The sequence below is a fragment of the Colletotrichum phormii genome (genome assembly GCF_030913505.1).
Source record: "Colletotrichum phormii strain CBS 102054 chromosome Unknown BDP81scaffold_24, whole genome shotgun sequence".
NCBI lineage: Eukaryota > Fungi > Ascomycota > Sordariomycetes > Glomerellales > Glomerellaceae > Colletotrichum > Colletotrichum phormii.
The window spans coordinates 479,022-502,514 of NW_026851466.1; the positions used below are offsets into that span (position 1 = coordinate 479,022).

General features: G+C 55.6%; 10 protein-coding genes and 1 non-coding gene across 11 annotated transcripts; 6 read left to right on the plus strand and 5 right to left on the minus strand.

Moving 5' to 3' along the window:
• Nucleotides 1–263: 263 nt before the first annotated feature.
• On the minus strand, nt 264–901 carry BDP81DRAFT_109989 (uncharacterized protein). The gene has a single exon (XM_060581465.1). The coding sequence runs from the start codon at nt 799–801 to the stop codon at nt 295–297; it is 507 nt and encodes a 168-aa protein (XP_060440508.1). The 5' UTR covers nt 802–901; the 3' UTR covers nt 264–294.
• Nucleotides 902–1,299: 398 nt separating this feature from the next.
• On the plus strand, nt 1,300–2,172 carry BDP81DRAFT_110013 (uncharacterized protein). The gene has a single exon (XM_060581466.1). The coding sequence runs from the start codon at nt 1,439–1,441 to the stop codon at nt 1,934–1,936; it is 498 nt and encodes a 165-aa protein (XP_060440509.1). The 5' UTR covers nt 1,300–1,438; the 3' UTR covers nt 1,937–2,172.
• A 223-nt stretch (nt 2,173–2,395) lies between these two features.
• BDP81DRAFT_330206 (aspartic peptidase domain-containing protein) lies at nt 2,396–3,824 on the plus strand (the record flags this gene model as incomplete). The annotated part of the gene is made up of 2 exons (XM_060585381.1): nt 2,396–3,590; nt 3,649–3,824. The coding sequence occupies 2 exons, from the start codon at nt 2,396–2,398 to the stop codon at nt 3,822–3,824; spliced, it is 1,371 nt and encodes a 456-aa protein (XP_060440510.1).
• Nucleotides 3,825–4,184: 360 nt separating this feature from the next.
• Nucleotides 4,185–5,939, minus strand: BDP81DRAFT_357553 (pyridoxal phosphate-dependent transferase). Its single transcript, XM_060586340.1, has 2 exons — nt 5,576–5,939; nt 4,185–5,492 (listed from the first exon to the last, which is right to left on the minus strand). The coding sequence occupies exons 1-2, from the start codon at nt 5,685–5,687 to the stop codon at nt 4,234–4,236; spliced, it is 1,371 nt and encodes a 456-aa protein (XP_060440511.1). The 5' UTR covers nt 5,688–5,939; the 3' UTR covers nt 4,185–4,233.
• A 908-nt stretch (nt 5,940–6,847) lies between these two features.
• On the plus strand, nt 6,848–6,937 carry BDP81DRAFT_t299. Its single transcript has one exon. It is a non-coding gene; the product is annotated as a tRNA-Phe (tRNA).
• Nucleotides 6,938–8,462: 1,525 nt separating this feature from the next.
• BDP81DRAFT_501297 (beta-D-glucoside glucohydrolase) lies at nt 8,463–11,202 on the plus strand. The gene is made up of 3 exons (XM_060595532.1): nt 8,463–9,184; nt 9,252–10,626; nt 10,689–11,202. The coding sequence occupies exons 1-3, from the start codon at nt 8,753–8,755 to the stop codon at nt 11,102–11,104; spliced, it is 2,223 nt and encodes a 740-aa protein (XP_060440512.1). The 5' UTR covers nt 8,463–8,752; the 3' UTR covers nt 11,105–11,202.
• Nucleotides 11,203–11,508: 306 nt separating this feature from the next.
• BDP81DRAFT_110084 (uncharacterized protein) lies at nt 11,509–12,068 on the minus strand. Its single transcript, XM_060581468.1, has one exon. The coding sequence runs from the start codon at nt 11,885–11,887 to the stop codon at nt 11,567–11,569; it is 321 nt and encodes a 106-aa protein (XP_060440513.1). The 5' UTR covers nt 11,888–12,068; the 3' UTR covers nt 11,509–11,566.
• A 1,385-nt stretch (nt 12,069–13,453) lies between these two features.
• On the plus strand, nt 13,454–14,200 carry BDP81DRAFT_453684 (uncharacterized protein; the record flags this gene model as incomplete). Its single annotated transcript, XM_060592857.1, has 1 exon — nt 13,454–14,200. One exon carries the CDS (start codon nt 13,454–13,456, stop codon nt 14,198–14,200), a length of 747 nt encoding a protein of 248 aa, XP_060440514.1.
• Nucleotides 14,201–14,889: 689 nt separating this feature from the next.
• On the minus strand, nt 14,890–16,722 carry BDP81DRAFT_330117 (uncharacterized protein; the record flags this gene model as incomplete). Its single annotated transcript, XM_060585372.1, has 2 exons — nt 14,890–15,930; nt 15,988–16,722. 2 exons carry the CDS (start codon nt 16,720–16,722, stop codon nt 14,890–14,892), a joined length of 1,776 nt encoding a protein of 591 aa, XP_060440515.1.
• Nucleotides 16,723–17,871: 1,149 nt separating this feature from the next.
• BDP81DRAFT_382996 (putative zinc finger motif, C2HC5-type-domain-containing protein) lies at nt 17,872–19,915 on the minus strand (the record flags this gene model as incomplete). The annotated part of the gene is made up of 2 exons (XM_060586925.1): nt 17,872–19,473; nt 19,513–19,915. The coding sequence occupies 2 exons, from the start codon at nt 19,913–19,915 to the stop codon at nt 18,305–18,307; spliced, it is 1,572 nt and encodes a 523-aa protein (XP_060440516.1). The 3' UTR covers nt 17,872–18,304.
• A 2,103-nt stretch (nt 19,916–22,018) lies between these two features.
• On the plus strand, nt 22,019–23,448 carry BDP81DRAFT_110153 (malate dehydrogenase). The gene is made up of 2 exons (XM_060581469.1): nt 22,019–22,260; nt 22,323–23,448. The coding sequence occupies exons 1-2, from the start codon at nt 22,203–22,205 to the stop codon at nt 23,159–23,161; spliced, it is 897 nt and encodes a 298-aa protein (XP_060440517.1). The 5' UTR covers nt 22,019–22,202; the 3' UTR covers nt 23,162–23,448.
• The last annotated feature ends 45 nt before the right edge of the window (nt 23,449–23,493 follow it).

The following is a 23,493-nucleotide window of genomic DNA, read 5'->3' on the forward strand; positions in this document are numbered from 1 at the left end:
GACAGTTTTGGCTTCAGCAATGGCACTTGTTTCTCCTTCGTCCGATAGGAGGCCCTTCGACCTAATTATGTTCGGTATTCCTCTTCCGCAACACCCAAAGCTTAGCCACGCTAAGCAGGCCGCAACATGGAGGCCGTGGGACCAGATCGCCCTTGGCAAAAAGTCTTGCTCTGCCCAGCAGTCACATTGCAGACACATCGCTACTGCGCCAAGCGCCGCGAGGCTTAGCTAGCGACGGGAGAGCAACCATGGGGATCGCTGAAACGCCAAGCGGAAACAACTGCGAACGCTGACTTACAAGGAGGGGTCCAATGACGAGATTAATCCGGGATACACTCCTCGTCCTTCTTTCGAATGCACCCTCGAATGCTCGCTCACATCCTTCGCCGCGCTCGATCCCCCCTCCCCCTGCCAGACCCCCTTGATGTTGGATCCAAGAGGGGATGATGCTGTTTTCTTCATGTCGGTCAAAGAAAACTCCCTCTCATTTTTTGCCTTTCGTTTCCAACCGACTAGGGCTAGACAGCCGGTTCGTTCTCGAGAGCGTGGAAGGGTTACCTGTTCGACGCTTGGGGCCAAGAATAGCAGCATCCAGTCCACAGTCCATAGCCCATACGGACCATGCTTGCTTGACCTTACTGCTTTCTCTCTCGCCCATCGTCGGATATTCGCCATCCTCTTTGTCAGTGTTTTGTCTGATGAAGAAACCGCCCCAAGTCGACAGCTTGCCGGCATCCAGCATTCAGTATCCAACTTGATAATTGGAATAAGGCCTGTGGGGAGCATGCGTGGGCCGCACATCTACCTGCTACGTCGTCTAAATGCTTAGCCACGCTTACTTGACCTAGACTTCTGGATCAACGGAAGCCAAGTTCGGCTCACCGTCGCCGTCCAGTGGAGACTGGAGAAGGGGTGACGAGCAACTTGTCTGGCCATCTGCACCAGGACTGGTCTAAATGCAACGGCCCGGCTAGCTGGTCCCGAGAACATCGCCCGAGGACTAGCATCCGCTTGGCTGCGGCAAGCTTGTGTCTTTCTCGCAGTAGCCCACGGCACTTAAGCCTTGTAGCAGAGAGAGTGTCGGCGCTAGGGGGAGATCTGACAGCGCCCTCGTCTTACCGTTTTTACTTCTCTTCGCCGCCGGGCGCCAAACGTACATGTGCAGACTGAGGTGGTGGTGGTGGTGGTGTTGCTACTCCCTCCTGTAGCCTGTCCTATCTGTTGGTTATTGGAAAGGAGGACCGGGATCATATCGCATTGTCAACCTGCCAAATCAACCACGCTTAAATGGTTCGAAATAAGCTAATTGAGACCTCAGATCAACGGCTCGCCAGCTTCCATGGCCCCATGAGACTTTACATCCGAAGCACGATATCTCTTGGCTCTCACTCAGACCTACCTCAACGGGCTTGCGCATAGTTGCGAACAGAAAGCGAGCATGGGAAAGGCCAGAGCCGCCACACAGAAAGAGAGAGAGAGAGAGATGCACACCATCCACGTCCACACCCACACACACACACACACAACTCTCAACATCCCCCTTGCCCCTTCCTCCCCTGCGCTAGCCTCCCGGCACCGATCGACCGGTATCCCTGCTCTGGATCACGGCCTGGTCGACTGTGGGGTAAGGGGAGACTCCCCTGCTTGTGACCGATCTTCTCCTCGACGTATTCGCAGAATTCCAAACATGCTACCAAGATCCACCTCGTTGCCGCAACTCATGTCTTGGGTCCTGGCTGACGGGAGGGAACCCCGATCCCAGGTGGAAGCGCACACGCCCTCCCCTCGTCCTCCTCGTCCTCCTCCTTCAGGCTTCGCCCTTCTCCTCGCCTTCGCTCTCAGTCAGGACTCTGCAGTGGTTCGACCGGTTCGGCGCCAGATCCGTCCATCACAGGGTTGGCCCGGCTTGACATGGACGCGCACGCCCCCTTGCTGAGCGGGACAATCTGTGACCAGGGCATCACAACTTGAGACTTGGCTCGCCTGGAGCCTCCAAGCAACGAGCGCACGACGTCGTCGTCCCATTTTTTGCAACATGTATAATCCTCGCTTCCTGAGCCGGCCCAGTCGTCATCTCTTGACTTTCCTACTTTGAACATTAACTCGGCCTTGTCCACCACCTTCTTCTTCTCCTTTTCCGACCCGGGTTACTCTTCTCTTCTTGGCCATCCTCTATTCCTTTCCCCCCACCCCCCCCACCGTCACCAGTTCCGTTCATTCACGACGACTCTTGTTTAATTCTCTTTTTACACATTGAGGGCTCCCTGGTGACAGCTCCTCGTCCTTCTCATTAACAAGCAAAAGAGCCGCCTGGTGTGGCCTGTTTTCTACCCTTTGTTCCTAGAGTTGTCTACCTGGTGACGGACGGTTTTTTTTTTTTTACATTACAAACATCATGGAGTCAACTTCATTGCGGTCGCTGGTCCTTTACGGCCTCCTGTCGACCTTTGCCGACGCCTCCCCGGTCGAGAAGCGCGCGAATATTCAAAAGCGAGGACACTTCCTCGTCCCCAGAGTGCCCAACGAGAACTTCGCCGGTCACAATGGTCCGAGACAGCTGATGAAGGCGTACCGCAAGTTCAGCATGCCCATCCCGCAGGGCCTGCAGGACGCCATGGACGCCATGGCCGCCCAGAACCCTGAGCCCGTCAAGGCCGAGAGTGTCAAGTCCGAGGGCTTCAAGTCTCTCGCCGCCGGCGCCACGAACCAGACCGCCGCCGCTGGACAACCCGGAACCGGTCTCGTCACCGCCACCCCGATCCGCAACGACGTCGAGTACGTTTCGCCCATCAAGATTGGTGGCCAGGAGGTCAACGTCGACTTCGACAGTGGTTCTTCCGACCTGTGGGTCTTCACCTCCATGCTCGACGCCACATCCCAGACCGGTCACCAGCTGTACGACCCTACCAAGAGCACGAACGCCAAGATGCTTTCTGGCCAGCAGTTCTCCATCAGATACGGTGATGGCTCCGGTGCTCAGGGTGTCGTCGGAACTGACGTCGTCGACATTGGCGGCGCTGTCGTTCAGGAGCAGGCAATCGAGATGGCCACCGCCGTCTCCCAGCAGTTCGTCCAGGACACCGCCAACAACGGTCTTCTCGGTCTTGCCTTCTCCAAGCTCAACACCGTCAAGCCCACGGCACAGAAGACCTTCTTCGACAACGTCATGCCCAGTCTTGCCGAGCCCCTCTTCACTGCCGATCTCCGCAAGAAGACCGTCGGCGCCTACGAGTTTGGCCGCATCGACAACACCAAGTTCACCGGCCAGATGGCCTGGATCCCCGTCAACACCACCAGCGGTTTCTGGCAGTTCGGCAGTGAGAAGTTCCAGGTTGCCGGCGGTCAGGTCCAGCAGGGCACCGCCGGTGCTCAGGCCATTGCCGACACCGGTACCACCCTCATCCTCGCCAACCCCCCCATGGTCCAGGCCTACTACCAGCAGGTCCAGGGTGCCAAGCAGGACCAGCAGGTCGGCGGCATCACCTTCCCCTGCAACGCCCAGCTTCCCGATCTCATGATGGACATCGGCGGTGTCTACATGGCCCGTGTCAAGGGTGCCGACATCAACTTTGCCCAGGTTGACGCTCAGAGTAAGTGACACCCACAACATACCACTACTACTATGAAGCTCGAACTAATACCTTGCAGCCTGCTTCGGTGGCCTCCAGGCAACCACCTCCAAGCTTCAGATCTACGGAGACATCATGTTCAAGTCGCAATTCGTTGCCTTCAACGGTGGAAACATGTCCCTCGGCATGGCCGAGCACGTCGTCAACAGCCAACCCGCGGCAGCACCCGCGACTGGCGCTGGCGCAGCGGCGTAAGCATTGACACACGTGCGAACCACACTTTACTTCTTTTGGCATTAGGATTCACTTTTTTTTTTGATGTCCAGGGAGAACAACATGAACAACGCCGGCTCGACGACGTCCGGTAGTGAGAGGTCGGCGGCTGCCAAGGGAGGGTTAATGGTCGTCCTCCAAGCCGTGTTAATCGCCATGGTCATGGGCGTCTTCTGAGACGGACGACTACAGAGAGATCTTTTTTTGTCTTATTCCCCCCTTATCGGGATGATTTGCGGAACTACATGGTGAAACTCATTCTAGCTTAGATATCCTCTGAGCTCTCTAGCCGGCATAGTAAATGAATGGCATTGTGAAAAAAAAGAAAAAAACCCCCCCCCCCCCCATTTCTCCAACGTCTCGCGTCTTCTCTCCTACTTGGTCTTCTCTCCTATCTGCTCTCCTCCGTCTTGTACTCTTTCTTTCCCACACGCTCACACAGATCCTTCAACATGTTTCCGGTCCACTCGAAGTCGGACTCATCGAGGAAAATCTGCGCACTCACCCTGACCCACCAACGGCCATCGTGCCTGTAGACGGGCAAGAAGGTTTGGTACTCACTCATCATCTTGGACACAAGCCAGGCCCCGACAGCTCCGGATTCCGTCTCGGGAACAGTGACCGTGCCATCAGAACCCACCTCTGCAGCAGTTCCCGTCACCATCGGTAACGCAACATTGACCATGGCGCACTTGCTCAACGTCTCAGTCTTGTTATCCAGAATAAACGTTCCAAGAATCGAAGCAATCTTCTTACCGCCGCTCGTAGCCAACGTCTGAAGGTACTCGACAATCCTCTCCTCCCCACCAATACTCTGACGCCACTCAATCGAATGCCTAACACATAAATTCGGGCTATTATCAAACGTCCCGTTGAACCCGAAATTCGTCACAAACAGCGAGTCCTTGCTCTTCGGCAGCGGGTTAAACCGCACCTGCCCCGACCGCGGCACATACCCATGCGACGTCGGCACCGTCGACGCCATGAGATGCTGATTCCGCTCGGGCACGTAGAAGACGGCGCACCCGCGCGGGACGTGCAGCCACTTGTGGCAATTCGACACGAAGAAATCCGGATCGACGGCCGAGACGTCGAGGTGGACCATGCCGATCCCTTGCGCGCCGTCGACGAGGCTCATGACTCCTAGTTCGCGGCAGGCGGCGGTCATGGCGACCCAGGGGAAGCAGATGCCGGGTAGGCTGGTGACGACGTCAAAGAGGCAGATTTTCGGGCGTTTGCCCTCGGCGCGGGATTTTGCGACGGTCTCGCGGAAGAGGGTTACGATATCGGCGTCTTCCATGGGGTACGTGAGCGGGATGCCGCGCTCCGAGACGCGGCCGTAGCGGGTGTCGACGATGTAGTCGATTGTCTTTGCGCAGCCGCCGTAGATTGTGGAGAAGTAGAGGATCTCGTCGAGGCCGTCGGCGGCCCAGGAGAGGTTGCGGAGGACCGTGTTGACGCCCGTCGTGGCGTTGGGGACGAAGACGGTGCTGTCGAGGGGGGTGTTTATGATTTGGGATACGGCTTTGCGGGATTCTCGCAAGTGGTCGTGGTAGGTCCAGCGGATGAAGGGGTCTGGACGGGCCTCGGTTTCGTCTTGGTAGGAACGGAGGACTTGGCGGATGTGGCGTGGGATAGTGCCGAATGAGCCTGGTGGGTTGTTAGTGAAGGAAGCATGAGATTTGGTTGAATGATTTATCGTCGCTTTGAGAATGGACTTGCGAAAGCCGTACCATTGTTCATGTTGTGATAAGCTGGGTCATTGAGGAACTCTTTCAACATGGGCTTGCCAAACGGCGTGGAGCCGAGTTGGAGCTTGCCTGTTTCTTCGGCGAGTTCGCCCATGATGTGTGAGGTTCTAGATGATGAGAGGTGATGAGTCTTGTTGGCGATGATATCGGTAACGAGATGCCGGAGACTCTTCAATGATAAGCCCTGCACCGACCGAGAATGGATTGAATCAAGATGAAGATGGTTTGGATCAATTGGCTCTATAACAACGGCCAATTCAATGTTATTTATACTACTGTTGTTTCTCGAATGTGAGTCGTACTTCAAGATGCCATTGACTCACAAGTGGTAGTAGTTGGGTTTATCTATCAACCCCTTGCAAGACAAGATTAAGTCCAAACAGCGGGAGCAGCCGAGCCGCGTCCATCTCCGCATCCCGGAGCATGGGCCCTCGATCGGACTGGCTGGCCCGCAGCGACCCGCTGAAGCACTCGCTTGACACCTCTGCATGCTACGACATGTTGTCCGTAGGGCGCGGACTATGTACAATGGACGGGTCTAACGGAATTTTAAGCTTAGTGAAGGGGCGGAACGAGAGCGAGCTATCATGCGCCGACCGAGTCTAGCCGACGATTGTTTGGCCGAGTCACCTTTGGTTCTCGAGACGAGGGACAGGGAACTGGGCAGTTTACCGTCATGGAGTTGAGTTGATTTGTAATATGTATAAGATCACGATCCTGCTCTGCATCTTGAAACTCCAATGTTGACGAGGATGTCAGATTCCGGCGGGCTCAGTCGAGCTACGGATATGGAGGCACGAAGGTTGGAGTGCGAAAACCCCCCGATAGTCGGTGAATTGGAGAGCGGGCATTCTTTAGACTCAGTAAGATAAAGCTCGGGGCTTCTTAAAAAAAGACAATTTTCTCGAGACTGAAACCTAGTATTTTCTTTGCTGCAGTAAACTCCGTTAAAGTTGTGATTCTCAACATTGGTATCCCGGTGATTGTTTCCGCAAGTGGGCCGCTAAGTCGTAGGGCGCGCCTGTGGATGACTCGAATCAGCTACAGTGGTGAGAGGGCAACTTGCAATTCTTTGATTGTTTGCGTTTTGAGTTTCTTACTCAACTCAACGGTAGTTCAGAACTCTTATTGCTTGGATCTTTTGTTCATTGTTCAACGTCAGCGAAACATGGGATCGGGCGCGTTTTTGCCGAAGAAGCCGGCAAACTTCCTACTCAAGTCGACAGACTGCAGTATTCGTCATCGAAGATCGTGGCGGACATAGCTCAGTTGGGAGAGCGTCAGACTGAAGTTAACTTCAATCATTTAATCTGAAGGTCGTGTGTTCAATCCACACTGGCCGCATCTTCACTTATCTTTTGATGTTTTTGGACATTCCCTCCCTCTATGGGGGATCCTACTTTTTGATTGATTTCATCGACCTTTGCTCGTCTTTGGTTAGAATCTGTGTACCTGGTTGGTGTACGTGGTGTGCTTGCTGTCAACTCAAATTAGCCCTTGCGTACAGTTCGCCCAATTGCATTTGGTGCGTCACTCATCCATCCATGTTCATTCCCAAAACTCAATGCAGAATCAACTCATCACTGTCGATACAGAGTTCAGGGGTGGCTAATTAGGTTAACTGGCAGTTGTTTCATGGAAGAATTCCTATTCGATTGACTTCCCTTTCTCCTCTTTGCTCTAGGTCCAGGGAGTTAGTTAGTTATGCGCGTGAAAGGGTCATTTCAGTCTCCATTAGCAGTCGACCGAGCATGTGCACAACATTAAAAGTTGGTACTCATCTTTTGGGTTCACCAGTGCTGCTGGTGCAGATATATATATGTACATGGGAGAATTTCTCCGAGATAGAGCCAACTAATTTGCGCATATCTACTAAACCTACCTTACGTTGTGTCCTGCGTGCAACCAGCCTCCGTGTAACTACTAGCCAAGGTTAAATAGCAAAAGTGAGTAGCACAACAGGGCGAATGAAGCACCTCACTACGAAGACACGTCATCCTCATTGCGTCAGGAATACTAACATGAATACTGTGTATGCGGAAGAGTTCATCCATTGTCGTCCTTCGGAAGGGAGGAGAAAAATGAGGGGAGCGTCAAATCTCCGCCCACCGCCGTTCCCTCCCTCCCCCCGGGGCCCCCAAAAAGCGAGGCGCCGAGCGGGCCGGCATTGAACAAGTTAAGATTCACAACGTCATTTAATTGCGTTTAGAGGGGCCACAACATTCAACCGGGCGTGGTCCGGATTCGCTTTCTGGCGAATAATCATCAACAGTGTACGATTTTCAGAATAATAGTAAATAACCGCTCTGTTGCAATTGGGTCTCACGGTAGACGGCCCGACGTCCTTTAAACGGGTGTCCATTCGCGGGAATACTTTTTTGGACAAGACTGAGAAAGCGATGAGTTAGTTGGAGTTTTCCCCTCATTTACATGTGCCCATCATGTACATCACATCATGCCCTGGCTTCCAAGAGATCGAATGCAACCCTACGGCAATGCCAATGTCACCTGAGAGACAAACGCAATTCGACGTTTCTTCCGAGTCGATCTTGTCCCCATTCCCCAAAGCGGAGGGGAGCAGCCGCCGCGACGTGGCCAGAGTTTTCTCGCGGCACATATCCAGGTTCACTTTATGGGATGAACGCACAAAACATGTGGTCAACGAATACTACGTATACTGAATATTAATCACCTACCATGGATCTTGGGAGGGATGATCAATACCAAGCCGCTGGATACTACTGCCGAACATCCCGACTCAATATTATGGAGAACGGCTTAACTCTAATGCTGGCCCCTTAATGTAGACGCACAGGGCCGAGACATGAAGAGGCCAATTGGCAATTTATACTACGCCAACCAACTCGCCCACGGAACCAGACATGTCCTTGCCACGGGGCATGAGATCACAGGACATACCGATCCTAATTCACGCAGATTGACCCTGCAGAAATGATGACCTCTCTCCTCTTGTGCGTACCCTCGGCAGCTTGGCTGGACACGTCTGGTTTACTGCACGGTACGGATCGTCAATGCCCCTCGAGTGGGGATGCAAGCTCCCAAGCTCATGAGCTTCAGACCTCCGGGTAAAGAGTACATAAAGATCAAGACCTCAGCCATACAAACCTTCACCCGTTCTTCACATTCCCTACATCCAAAATGCATCTCCCCAAGATCGCATTCCTCGCCGCAGCGGCCACCCTCGCCAGCGCGCAAAACTCCACGGGAGGCGGCAGCACCCCCCTCCGCACCTCGGAATGGGACGCAGCCTACGCCAAAGCCGAAGCCGCCATCGCCAAGCTCTCCCTCGACGAGAAAATCGGCATCGTCTCGGGTGTCGGCTGGGGTAAAGGCCTCTGCGTCGGCAACACCTCGCCCGCGTCCTCGATCAACTACCCCTCTCTCTGTCTCCAGGATGGGCCCCTCGGCGTCCGCTACGCGAGCAGCGTGACGGCGTTCGTTCCCGGTATCCAGGCGGCTGCGACGTGGGACGTCGAGTTGATTCGGCAGAGGGGCGCGTTCAAGGCTGCTGAGGCGAAGGGCGTCGGTGTGCATGTGATGCTTGGCCCTGCGTGTGGTGCTTTGGGTAAAGTGAGTTGATCACACGCCCTGCAGACTGTCGTAGAATCTAAATTCACTGACTATCAAACCTGAAAAGACACCAAACGCCGGTAGGAACTGGGAAGGCTTCGGCCCAGACCCGTACCTCATGGGCATCGCAACAAAGGAGACGATCGAGGGCATGCAGTCCGCAGGCGTCCAAGCCACAGCAAAGCACTACATTGTCAACGAACAGGAACTCAACCGCGAGACGATCAGCAGCAACGTCGGTGACAGGGAAATGCACGAGCTCTACCTCTGGCCCTTTGCCGAGGCCGTCCACGCCAACGTCGCGTCGGTAATGTGCTCCTACAACAAGATCAACGGCACCTGGGCCTGCGAAAACGACGCCGTCATGACCAAGCTCCTGAAAGAAGAGCTCGGTTTCCCCGGGTACGTCATGACGGATTGGTTCGCCACCACGGGCACCGTCAGCGGCGCCGAGGCCGGGCTGGACATGATGATGCCCAACGCCAACTACAACAACGATCCCGGGTCCGTGTGGTGGGGCCCGCAGCTCAAGACGGTCGTGGAGAACGGCACCGTCTCGGTGACGACGATTGAGGACAAAGTCCGCAGGATCCTCGCGGCGTGGTACTTACTCGGCCAGGACCAGGGCGAGTACCCGCCCGTCAACCTCGCGGCCAACGTCCAGGGCACGCACAAGGACAACGTGCGTGCTACGGCGCGGGACGGCATCGTGCTGCTCAAGAACGAGGGTGCCATACTCCCGCTCAAGGCGCCCAAGAGGATTGCCGTCATCGGGTCGTCGACTGTGAATAACCCGGCCGGTATCAATGCCTGCTACGATCGTAGCTGCAATAACGGCACCCTCGGTATGGGATGGGGTTCCGGAACGGTAGACTACCCTTACCTCGTGGCACCGCTCGACGCGATCCGCGAGCGAGCGCAGCAGGATGGCACAGAGGTGTCTGCCAGCAGCACCGACGACGCGCAGCAGGGCGCCACGGCGGCAGCCGGTGCCGACGCGGCGTTTGTCTTCGTCACGTCGGACTCGGGCGAGGGATACATCACCGTCGACGGCAACATTGGCGACCGCAACACGCTGGACCCGTGGCACAACGGCAACGAGCTCGTCAAGGCTGCGGCGGCGGTTAATGATAATGTCGTGGTCGTGGTGCACAGCGTCGGACCCATCATTCTCGAGACGATCCTCGCGCAGCCTGGCGTCAAGGCTGTCGTGTGGGCTGGGCTTGGGTCGCAGGAGACTGGAAATGCGCTGGTTGATATCCTCTGGGGCGCGACGAGTCCCAACGGAAAGCTGCCGTATACGATTGGCAAGAGTGTTGCCGACTACGGCAGTGCGGTTTCGAAGACCCTTGAGGACAACTTTGCGGAGGGTATCTTTATCGACTACCGCCACTTTGACCGGGCTGGCATCGAGCCGCGGTATGAGTTTGGTTTTGGCTTGTGTAAGTCCTTTCCTAAGACGGTCCTGATTTTCACTTGAAAGCCATGCTAACGGAATTTGCAGCGTACACAAACTTTACCTACTCCGACATCAGCGTCAGCGTCACCTCCGCAGCTACATCCGGTCCGGCCATCGGCCAAGTAGTTCCCGGCGGCCGCGCAGATCTCTTCGAGGTCGTCGCTACCGTGACGGCAACCATCAAGAACACGGGATCCATCGCCGGCGCCGAGATTGCGCAGCTGTACCTTACCCTCCCTGCTGGCGCGCCCCTTTCTCCACCAAAGCAGCTTCGCGGATTCGAGAAGTTGAGACTTGGCGAGGGAGAGTCAGCAGTAGCGACGTTTAATCTCAGGAGGAAGGACCTGAGTTATTGGGATGTCGCAAGCCAGAACTGGATTGTGCCGGCGGGTACGTTCACCGTCAAGGTCGGCGCGTCGAGCAGAAACCTGGCGTTGGAGGGAGATTTGGTTGTATCCTAGGATCTGTGTATGCCGCCTGTAGCACATCGAATGATGCAATGAGATGACATGTTGCAAAAAAGACACACTATCTTGAAATGAGGGCCCGGCCGGCGGGATGCTCACGTGAGGCGTAATGAGGTTCCAAGTCCACTCACATACTGGCGCAGTTCGATCCACGTCGGGCCGGGTGACACGAAAATAGTGGCTTGGCGGAAGCGAACGTGCGGCGGAGCGGCCGTGGTTCCGCCGCGGCAGTGGGCTCTCGCCGTCTCGCGTTCGGGAATGTGGGCGACGTCTCCGAGATGCCGGTTGTGGACTGTGGCGCGGGTTCAGAGCCCCATCCCTGCTCCAAGCTCCCCAGCGCTCCGCGAGTGAGGCTCGGGCGCTGCCCCAATGAACTTTGAAAGTCACCCCCAAGGATTTGCAAGTAAAAAACCTAGAAAATGTTTCGACATGTTCTAGAAGAAAGCGGGGTGGGCCTCAATCAGGGCAGATTGGGATGCTACCGGGCTCCTGCTTCTCATGAGTCGGCGACGAACAGGCGAACCTTGTTGCCTTGGAGCCGTGTCTGCCGTCTTGGCTGCTAGTATCCGTACGGACTGAGACTACCTTATAGTATAGGATCGTTAAAGCCGTGGAGAAGCGCGAGGGCCGGGAAGAATAAGGTATTGCGTTCAAACCATGATGGTGATCTGAAGTTTTTCCAAAACAAAAGTGACTCAGGGCTGATTTGCGTCTGGCGAGGCAATGGGCGCGGTCTGAGGTTGTCTGTGAGGCTGAGCTGGGATGAGGGTTATCCATATGCTAACTTTTGGTGCCTTGGGATCATCTGATGTCAAGATGCGAGTGTAGCCGAGAGGGTGGTGTATTGTGGTGAACCGTAGATTGAAGATGACGAGACCGATTGCGGAGGTATTGGGAGCCTCACGAAGCCTCAGAATGACGTTGTTAGTGTTGGAGAGGACTATTGTGTTGTGATTTGAGGTAGTGGTAGTTGATTGTAAAGGTGAACACGCAATCGCGGTGGCTCTCCGGACTCGCCGACTGGCACCCCTAACGCCGAAGACCCGAAGCACGGGACGGAAGGTGACATGGTCCATCCCGAAAGAGCAAGTGGAGCCATGTGGGTGGGGCCTAGCGCACCGCCTCCCCCGAACTCACTCATTTTCATTTTCATTTTCATTTTCACTTTCACTTTCACTCTTACTGTTGTCTCACTCTCACTTTCAGTCCTCAGTCCTCGCTCTCAGTGCTCACACTCACTCTCAGTCGTATTCTCATTCCTCACAAAAAAAAAAAAGTCTGCCCTATCAACTGTCGCACCCCAGTCGGCAATCTCGCATCTCCCCCGCCCAACTTCGCCCAGGACCGATTTCGATATTCTTTGCATGCGCCTTGTGGGAAACTACCTGCCGTGCATTCGCAATCTGCCGTCTGCAGGTCCGGTAATCCACAACCCGCGAACAAGCAAAAAAAAAAATAAGGTGTGCTTGCAGATTGGAACGCCTAACGTACTCCGTACTGCGTGCCGTCTGTATCTGTATACCCGAACTGCCAAACTGAGTGAGGTCAGGGCACAAGGCATAATGCCAGGGCAAACAATGACGAGCATACCTTTCCTCTTTCACATCAGACGTTCCGTCCCACACAGATATACCCCATCCCCAGACAGAGATCCATCTCTGCAGTACATGTGCAGGAGTACATCTCATGAGAGTCCCGTGACGGTACCCAAAGACTCGGCATCATGACCATCTGTCTCGCCCACTAGCGCCGCCAGACATGTACAGCCAAGGCACGAACACATTCAACGCGTGTCAACCACCGTCACCGCGGGAGAAGACTATTGAACAGAATGACTTATCATAGTGAGGTACGTGTACTATCAACCATTGGGGCGCTGAGCCCCGGGACCAAGTGGAGTGACCGTGAAGGGATGGACGCGGGAGCGAGCCTGTACCTCCTTGTAGGACAGTAAAGTGACCCCAAAAGAGAGGGGCCGCCGCCTTACGCAACACCACCAGTGCCCCTCAACCCCAGACAACTCCGCCCCAGCGCGACCTTGCGCCGCTCCTGGGATCCATCCTCGTCGCGAAAGCTTTCTCTCTCTCTCTTATGTCACAGTCATGCCTTGATCACCGGCCAGCTTGGACTGGTTCCCTTGTGAACCTGTTCAGACGACTGGTTTACTTAAGGCTGGTGTGCCCCCCGTCTCCCATCTATCTGCTTTGACTTATATCCTGTTCATCAACAACTCGCCACTTATACCCAAACCTCGAGCGAATACAAACCACTTACACACACACACACACACTCACCAACAACAACAACACAAACAAACACACAAAACAACCAATCCATCCTCAAATGTCAGCACAAGACTACTACGGCGGCACCCGCCAAAACACACACACCCCCGGCGGTTCCTCCTCCCGCCACAGCCAACACCTATCCGCAGGCCCCCTCATAGACCAAGCAGGCTACCGCCCCCGCTCCGCAACCTCCGACCGTCCCCGCTCCTCCTTCTCCTCCCTCGGCCTCCCGGGCTCTTCTTCCTCCTCATCTCACCACCGCTCCCGATCCTCCGGTCCACCAGGCTACGACGCCCAACTCGGTACAGGCCAAGAAGGCGAACGCGGCATCATCTCCACCATCGGCGGCGGCGCGGCAGGAGGGTACGCAGGCAAGAAGTTTCTGGGGGGCAAACTCGGCGCCGTGGCGGGGGCGTTGGGCGGTGCGGTTGTCGCGAACAAGTTGGAGCATCGGTTGAGTGGGAGTCACCACGGGCACTCCAGCAGCAGTAGCCACGGACACGGTCACCATGGACATCACGGGCATCATCACCCGCCGCCGCCTCCTCCTCCCCACTATGGAGGCCACCACCACCACGGGGGGCCTCCCCCGCCCCCGTACGGAGGTCACCACTACGGCCCGCCGCATCATGGTCCCCCGCACCACGGCGGTAGCCATCATTCCTCCGGTGGCTTCGGCGGGCTGGTCGGTTCGTTGATGCATCGTGAAAAGTCCCACGGAGGACACCACGGCGGTCCTCCTCACCACGGGGGCGGTCACCACGATCACCACGGACATCATGGCCACCATGGAGGCTGGTAAAAGACCACTCTGGATGATGACTATTTGATTACGACTGGCGTTTTTGGGTCATGGGATTTTATACATGGAATGATTTTACTATCTACTATATACCTGCGCAGCTGTGGCATTAGAGAGAAGGGGTGGACGTGTTGATATGGGAATGTTCAGGGGATACGATATCGATGGCTTCACTGGCCTACTCAGATACCTTTTGAGCGTCTCACGGCGCGCGCAAATCAACTTGTATAAACCAATAATTTGCTTTCATTTTGCACGGTGGCCAAAAGGTCCCATCCTATGCGTGTTTGATGCTGCTACTCGTGGCCTCAGCCATGCAATGCATATAAAATCCTAATTGAGAAAACTCCAATAATCAAAACTCCACCAGAGGTACGAGGCCCCCTTATGCTCCCCAAATGAAATCCCTTCCTCGTGTGAAGACGGGCAAAAACTCGGCCAACTAACTGCCCGTGTGATACTCAAAACCCCACCTTGGGCGAACATTGCCCAACGTGCAGGTGTGTATATATGTGCCCCAATGAAAGAAAAGTCGTCATCATCATCGCGTTTCTCCCGAGAACCTTGAAACCTCGGTTCGAACGGGGCCAAAACACGTATATATGCAATTCAGATAAAGCAGTGCAGATCCCCCGGGTGATCATCCATGCAAAGAGAACTGAAAACCCCCCCCCCAAGAAACACGGCAATCAGCCTCCTACGGTCCCTTCTGGTCGACTCCTCCCTGGAATCTGGATTTCGCCGTCATCGTCGTCAGAGCTGTCGCCCGCTTGCGCTACTTGATCAATCATCCGCTCAATGTCCGCGTCCGCTAAGCGTGGCCGTGGTCGTGAAGTACTCCCCAGGGCTGCCGGTAATGACAGTTGAGGACGCAGCGTGCTGCCGGTGGTCCCTCCAGAGAAGCTGGCGCTTCCGTTGATTCGCCTCCTCATTGGCCCTCGTGACTGAGGTGAGTCCATGTCAATATCCATGTCGCTCACTGCCGTCATACCCCCAGGGCTCTTCTCAAAGCCCACGCGTTTTTGCGGCAGGGGCCGCTGCGAGGGCAGGCTTTTGCGGGGTTGAGAGCTCGGCAGAGCGTGACGACCGGGCAAATTGGATGCTGCTGATGCCGAGTAGTTGTGCTTCATGTTGGCCGAGTTTCCGGGACTGCTCATAAAGAGCAGTGATTCGATAGCGTCCTGCTCTCTAACGTTTTGATTAGGTGAGAAGAGGATCGGGTCGATGAGTGTAGTCCGGCCTAACCTCTGATTTGGCGTTGCATTGTTGTTCGGTTGAGAAGGCGTATGCGGTGACGCGCTGTGTGAGTGGGAGAGAAGAGTTGGAGTGTAGCGAGGATTTGAATTCCGGCGTGGATTATGGCCTCCCATTGGCCTCGACGGCTGAATCGGAGCAGGCGGTGCAAGTGTAGGGACGTTTTGATTTTGTACGGGTGCTGGAGGTGAAGCAGAAGTATGCGCGGATCTTTGTCCCTCCTTCCAGAAGGATTCGTACGTTGCAGGGCTTGGGCCAGAGCTTGCTGTGGTGGCGGCACTGACGGGTTGATAACGAGCCATATTGGCGCGAGGACTTGCAGACAGCTCTTGACGGCCGTGCAAGGTGGAATGGCTAGAGGTGGGCGAAGCGGCCTGGGAGGCCATGGATTCGACTTCATCAATCGAGTGTGATTGCCAGCCGTGATTTACCTTCAGCATTGCGTAGGAAAGGCGCGTTTTAAGATCGCTGGACCACTATATAACACATGGGTCAGCCAAGGTTTCTTTTGGTAGTGTCGCGTGCCAACTTACATCACCGATACTGCTGGCTGTAGTCGAAGCCATGCTGACGGTGCTCGTATTCCTCGAGTGTCCCATCCGGACAGGAGAGGTGTTCTCCTTAAGAGCACCGTCGGCCATTCGCTTCCGAGCAGTTGCCATTACATTGTCCTCGGCCAATTTGTCCTGGGCGGCGGCAATGTGGGATAGTTGGAGAAGTTGCGATTCTTGGCTGGAATCGTGACCGTTGAGGCTTCCTCCTGGCATGTCACCCTGACTGGCGGGCGGCGTGAAGACGTTGGCGGGTTCGGCGGACAGGCTCGAGGTCTGCGAGTCAGAGGAGGGGAGCGGTCGCTGATGGGCGGATGGAGTGACCTGGGAAGCCACGAAGGGTGCAGCAATTGATATGGTCTTGAGCGGTTGGTGATCGGCTATGCGAGGAACATGATTTAATGTTATGAAAGGTTGCGAGGGCTGCTGGTAGTTTGGCTGGGGTTGCTGGCCGTGTGCGTGGACGTGGACGTGGTTATGGAGGTTGTGGCGGTGGTTCGCAGTCGCGTCGCCCGAGAACGATGCGGCTTTGTCGTTGGGGAGCGCGTCGGATGAGGCGACGGTCTGGGGCCGGGTCGAGGGCTGCAGGGCACGACGAGCGGCTTTATCCGGTAGCAGCCCCGTGTCTTGCAGACTCGCAGGAGAGTGCATTTTGAAGTGTTGTCGGTCGGATTCGTGTATGTGGCCCAGCCGAGGCGGGATGGAGGCAGAGTCCATGGCGGACAGACTGGTGATGCGCCGGATTGAGGTGTGATGATAGAGGCGTCGGGCGGCCGGCGGAGAGAGGGAGCAAGTATGTTCGAGGGTGTATTCAAACACCGATGAGGACGATATACGGCAACGAGGCCGGCGAGGGGAGGGGAGAGGAGGATCTGGTGGTCGGAGGTGTAGGAGTGACCGAATTGACGGGTGAGGGTTGCGACGAGGATCGGGTGTGCGGTGTGGTGGTAGGTAGGCTGTGGTTGCATACGCGGACGACACTAGGCAGGTCACACAGGCGGTGGTGTCCGCTGTCGAGGCATCTGCTAACGGTCGCGGGTACCTAAGGTAAGACCGACTTTACGCAGTAGAGGGACGATAATTAGCTGTGGGATTGATGGACAGGCGGGGGGGGGGATGGAGACTGCGCGGCGGGAGGAGCAAGAGAGGAGCGACAACTGAGGTGGGCTGGGGTGGTGGTGGAAAGGGCGGTTTACGCGGTCTGCGTCGCGTTATTTTCGCCCACCTTGTCTTCGGTTGTTCTCTTTCAAAGTAAGTCCCCGTATGTTTTTTCTGCCCAGGTGTGTCCCGTCTGGTGGATGTGTGTGTGTGTGTGTGTGTGTGTGTGTGTGTGTTTCCGTCGGATCCCTTGCCCATGAATTGTTGACTCTTGTTCTGGCCCGTTGTTCTGGGGGAGTTTCCAGTGTCTCTCGGCTGTGTCTTGCAGCGGCTTCTCCACTGTAACAATGGCGAATTCCCCCCTTCCAGTCGTCCTAACCTAACGCTCTTGGGGTTCGTTTCGCTAGACAGACGAGGACCCCCAGTCAGTGGTCACGCAAGAGGATGCCTATCTTCTCAAAGCGAAAATACTCTGTTCAGAAAACAAAAGTGACAAAAGTGTCAACAAGAAGAATGAAGTGTGCCAAAGTAGTGCAATGCCGCTAATGTCAGAATTTCAGCCAGTTAGTCCTGCCAGAAAAAAATGACACCCGACCGAGGACAGCTGTGGCGGCAAAACTCGAGCGACTGCGACACGCCCGGCTTCCCGCTCGGCCTGACTCAGCAGGTCAAAGACACGAAGTCACATGATGTTGTACCAAAGTACCTTTAACCACCACCACCACCTCTCCGTCTATCCGGGTTCCTTTTCCTCACCTCAACATCACCCTTCCTTGAACCTCTTATAACAAACTGGACACCCTCAACATCATGTTTGCTCTTCATCAAACATCAACTTGCTATTCCAGGCCTTATCTATGTTTTTGATTGGGCCATCAACCGGATACCCCTGGAGATCAAGTGTTGCTGCCCAAGCCCAAATGTGAACCGAGCATTCGACGTCTAATTGGTACCAGTGGTCTATCTCTATCTCTACCTTACGGAGCAGATGGTTTCTATCAGATCCCCCAACCATGTCATGTATGCAACCAACCAACCGAGTGCACCTCCGTCACCGCTAGACAATGCTTTGTTTTGAACACATGAAGTCCCCGAGGAATGCGGCATGTCTCATCTATAAAAGACTCTAACCCAACCATCCAGCATGCCACATGTTGAGGATCCTCCACACTCCTGGCTCCACGACCACTCCACAGACAACTCAACCGCACGCTGGCTCATCACCCGTCGCCGAGTATCCATGCGCCCCGCCATCTAATATCACCGCTTCGTTGTCCCCAAAGTCGTCCTGTACCACCCTCCTCCACTGCGTCTTTCTATCCTTGCGGCCCTCCAGCTGTGCTCCCTTCCCCTTGGCGTCCCACACCGGTTTGATCAGTCCTCCGAGTAAAGGATTCTGACTGAAAGCACCGCCGCCACCACCACCACCCTGTCCACCCTGCCGCTGGCTAGCAAGGCTGTAATTCTCATCTTCAACTTCATCCACAACAACATCCTCTTCGTCCGGCGTCGTCGGCCGTTCCACAGCCGCCATCTTTCTAATCACCTTCCCACCCACCACGTCAATGCTGACCACCTGCCGCCGCTTCTCGTACTCGGGCTTCGCGTTCCACTCAATCTCGCGGAGAATCTTCTGCTGCCTCTTGAGCTCCCTGGCACGGTCCTCGGGCGTCGACCAGATATTGCCTCCGCTGCCGGCCATGGCCCCGCTGACATCAAAGTCCGCCGCCTCGTCTCTGACCGTTGTTCGCCGCGCGTTCTGCGCCTGGAAGTTCAACAACTTGTCCCGGTGCTCCTTCGCCTTGGCCTCCGCCTCGGTCATCTTATGCTGGGTGAATGGCGCCGGCTTCTTGCTGACCTCGGCGCGCTTGTGAGCATCTCTATCCGCAGCCATGCGCTCCTTTCCTCGCTCGGACTTGAGCTCCCGAATCATTCCTTGAACATCCTCCGATGATAGTAGAGGCGTGCCACAAAATGTGCATGGTCCGAGACCTTCCTTGACACAGATGACCTTGCCACATGACTGGCAGTTTGGCGCCGCGGTCTGCAGCGGGTGCCGTGTAGCAACACAATTGCACCTCCTGGCTCTCGGGTCGTCGCCCATTGTCCGGTTCGTTGTCACCTCCAGGGACCTGATGGCGGCATCCAGGTCATTGAGGGCCGTTGATGCACCCGCCATTGGCGTACCGCCGGCAATCGATATCTTTGTAGGTTTCGTCGTAGGCTTGGGAGTAGAGGATCGTGACACGGGGTTCGACTTGGGCTTGGCCTTGACGTCGGAAATCAAGTAGCCTCCGGCCGTTCTTTGCTGCTGCTGCGGAGGAGGGGTCGCGCTCTTTGGCGGTTGTTTGGAACCCGACGACGGGGCCCCTAGTTGTGGAAAGGCGGTGCTGATGCTGCTGCTACTACTACTACTCTCCACCGCCTGAGCTGGCTTCTTCCCTCCATACCACTCATCCTCCTGCGACTTTTTATTGTAGCTTGCCCCCGGAGGAGGCGCAGCGTCGATCTGCCTCGCGGCTGGTGTGTGTATGTTGGCCTTCTTCTTCTTGGGGCCTCGTGATGTCCTTGGTGCAGGTTCAGGGGCACTTGAGCTGATGGAACTGGATTGGGGCGCTGGGGCCGGCGTCTTCTTCTCTTGTCGTCGAGAATTGAAGGAAGATATGAATTCGACAGCCTGTGGGGAGTCGCCTAGCAAGTCGTTGAAGTGGTTTGCGGCTTCGGATTTCGATAATGTGTTTGCGTAGTCGAGCATTTGCTTCAGCTCATCCTCGGGGAGAGGCAGCAGGCGGGAGAGCTGCGCCAGAGACATGTTGGGAGCTCTATATCTCTTTTGTTTTGGAGTGTGTATTCGAAGTTTTAGAAGCTGTTACTCGAATCGTGGTCGCAGTTGTTTGGGGATGGAAGGGAGAGTGGCTGTTGTCGCAGCAGTTGAGATGTTCACGGGTGTGAGAATGATGATGAAATTGTCAAAAGTGGCGGGGTCTTTCTTTAGATGATGTTCCTGAGAGCTAGCGCCACATCTCCCCCGCGACGGTCAACTTTACGGTGGGGGCAGCACTGTGACCGGCCGGCAAACCCCGCTGCGTCGCCGAAGAGTCACTCGGCGTGCTGAGAGCTCCTTTGACACCGGACTGGGGAGAAGCAGGACGGTACCTTTGGCGTTGAACAATTGTAGTTTATTAGCCAATATGTTCATATTTGATCGATATTACTTCGTTATGCAGTCCTTCTTCTGCTCATCTCTGGTTTCCCATGCGTGATACGGCAGAGCTTGGCACAAGTCGATGAACGTTTCTAACAACTCTCGAACAGTCTAGTGTTCATCCGGACCATCCTATATCATGAGTACTTAGGGCATCCTCAGGTACAGACTATCGCCTCAAAACCTACTTTCGTAGGTTACGGCAGTGGAAAGACGCAACATCATCGGATGCCACAGACCGGGAGGTGCCAGTCGGAGCCGGGGTGAAAGCCGGCTGCAAGGCGCGGGCCGTACAAGACTGGCGGGTCATGAGGTCATGAGTCGGCGCCGGTTGCGGCGTTTTCAGAACTCTTGCACACCTTTTCGGCGGCGCCAGAAGGAAAAGGCAACATGCGCACCAGTGAGATGGCGTGTTCTGGCTCCCCCAATTGTGTGTGTACATCCTCGGTTTGCTTCATGGGTAGGGCCAGAGAAGACATGCATATCTCGAGTAAGGCTGTCTGAGAAGATGTCACATGAAGCAAGCCGGTTCTCATCGACAGCGTAACATGTTCTCCGACGGATGCTGGGGGATCCTAGGGACGGCCATCCGTCCACCCATTGCGTCCATTGCCTGTCTTGTTTACTAACATACAACGGTAGTAGTTGAGAAGGGGTACACTTGAGCACGCTTTACCGTAACCTCGGGTCGAGGGAAGCATCGCGAGATTCTTGACTATATAGCTATCATCATGCACAGCGGATGGGTTGCAACAGTCGTAGATAGGCATGTGCCATGATCAGACCGTCCGTCCGTCCATCCGAGGGTGTCTAATGGGTGCGGCAGTGTCGACTGCATCTCTCGTTCCGGGGTTGGGTGGCAGCAGTGGGAGGGTCGGGGACCAAGCTCGGCGATAGGAAGCTGAGAGGAAGAAAAGGAAGGAAAAAAAGATGCTACAGAACCTAATGCACCGCAGAAGGGTGTGGAGTACGTATCCTCTCCGGCGTTTCCCCGTAGTCTTCCGGGTGGCCGTGACGCTAGTCCCAGATTGGAGTTGGCATGGGGTTTGTTCTTGCTGTTTTTGCTGGTGAATCGTGATCACTCCTTCCTGCCCTCGCACCTTGCAGCCTCAGGAAAGAAGCAAGTCCCGGTCAGTCAGCAGTGCAGGAAGGTAACGACCCTGGGAATGGCGGGCAAGAGCGAGACCGAGAAGGGGACGGGAAGGAGCAGTGAGTGAGTGAGTGACCACCGGGAATGACGGGGGAAAGAGCTGGCAGTGGACAGTGGACAGTGAGATGGACACCTGGATGCCCCATCTTTTTCCGCTTCACCCACTCGCAAGGCCGCATCCTCCCATTCCCGGCCCCCCCCCCCCCGTCCATCCACTCACTGTCTGTGGCTCCCGTCCGCTGGGCTGTGACCTGTCCAGTGTACGTACGGAGTACTCGCTGTTGCTGTGTGCCTGCCAACTTATTTCGCGCGCCTCATAAATTTTTAAACCTCTGCTCTTTTTCTTCCTCCTTCCTCCATCCCATTTGTGTACCATCTACCTACTACACATCCCCCCTTCTCGTCGCAATCATGTCTTTCGTCCAGCGCCGCATGTTCTCCGCCTCGGCGAGAAGCGTAAGTTATTCGTCAACACGCAATTCCTCCATACATGTGCATCAAGCAGAGCTCTCCTCTCCATAGCTCCGAAAAGCCGACCTCGGGGCACGGAACTGAAGGGAGACACAGCTATGAAGCTTCGTGATGGTCCAATGTCAACAAAGACATGCACCATCACCACATTGGCACCCACACAAACAAACAAATACAAGACCATCTAGCTGACACTATGTCTTCCTCCCACAGCTCTCCAAGGTCGCCGTTCTCGGTGCCGCCGGTGGTATTGGCCAGCCCCTCTCCCTGCTCATGAAGCTCAACCCCAGAGTCACTGAGCTCGCTCTCTACGATATCCGCGGAGGCCCTGGTAAGCTCATCATCATCTTCATCACCCTCTTCCTCTGCAGCACCCAATTGACTCTTCCCCAGGTGTCGCCGCCGACATCTCCCACGTCAACACCAAGTCCGTCGTCAAGGGCTACGACCCCACAGCCACCGGCCTCGCCAGCGCTCTCAAGGGCGCCGAGGTTGTCCTCATCCCCGCCGGTGTCCCCCGCAAGCCCGGCATGACCCGTGACGACCTCTTCAACACAAACGCCTCCATCGTCCGCGACCTCGCCAAGGCCTGCGCCGAGTCCTGCCCCGACGCTAATATCCTCGTCATCTCCAACCCCGTCAACTCCACCGTCCCCATCGTCTCCGAGGTCTTCAAGGCCCGCGGCGTCTACAACCCCAAGCGCCTCTTCGGTGTCACCACCCTCGACGTCGTTCGCGCCTCCCGCTTCGTCTCCGAGATCAAGTCCACCGACCCCAAGGACGAGAACATCACCGTCGTCGGTGGCCACTCTGGCGTCACCATCGTTCCCCTCTTCTCCCAGTCCAACCACCCCGACCTCTCCTCCAACGCCGAGCTCGTCAACCGCGTCCAGTTCGGTGGTGACGAGGTCGTCAAGGCCAAGGACGGCGCCGGCTCCGCCACCCTCTCCATGGCCTTCGCCGGTGCCCGCATGGCCGAGTCCCTCCTCCGCGCCTCCCAGGGCGAGAAGGGTATCGTTGAGCCCACTTTCGTCGACTCTCCCCTCTACAAGGACCAGGGCATCGACTTCTTCTCCTCAAAGGTCGAGCTCGGCCCCAACGGTGTCGAGAAGATCCTTCCCCTCGGCAAGGTTGACGCCGCTGAGGAGAAGCTCCTCGAGGCCTGCTTCGCTGACCTCAAGAAGAACATTGCCAAGGGTGTTGCCTTTGTCGCCTCTAACCCCCCCAAATAAGTGCACACTCGGTCACTTTGTTGTAAACTAGGGGACATGTTGTAGTAGATGGAAACCACACACAAATGGTTGAGCAGGGTTGGAAAACAAACAAAATCACATCCCATACATACTTTTTTTTCCTCGTAGCCAAATACCGGCTGGGAAAGAGAAAAATGGGGATGACGAGTAGACACAGAAGCGCACACAAAAAAGTCGTGCTTCCCTGCTCGTGGCATCGACTTTGGGTCTGCCTCTGTACCATAAATTTCAAACACGCTTGACTTCAAACTTTCTGTTCATTGACATGCAGTGATGTGTCGTGAGGCTGTGTGACAATTGTGTGTGCATTG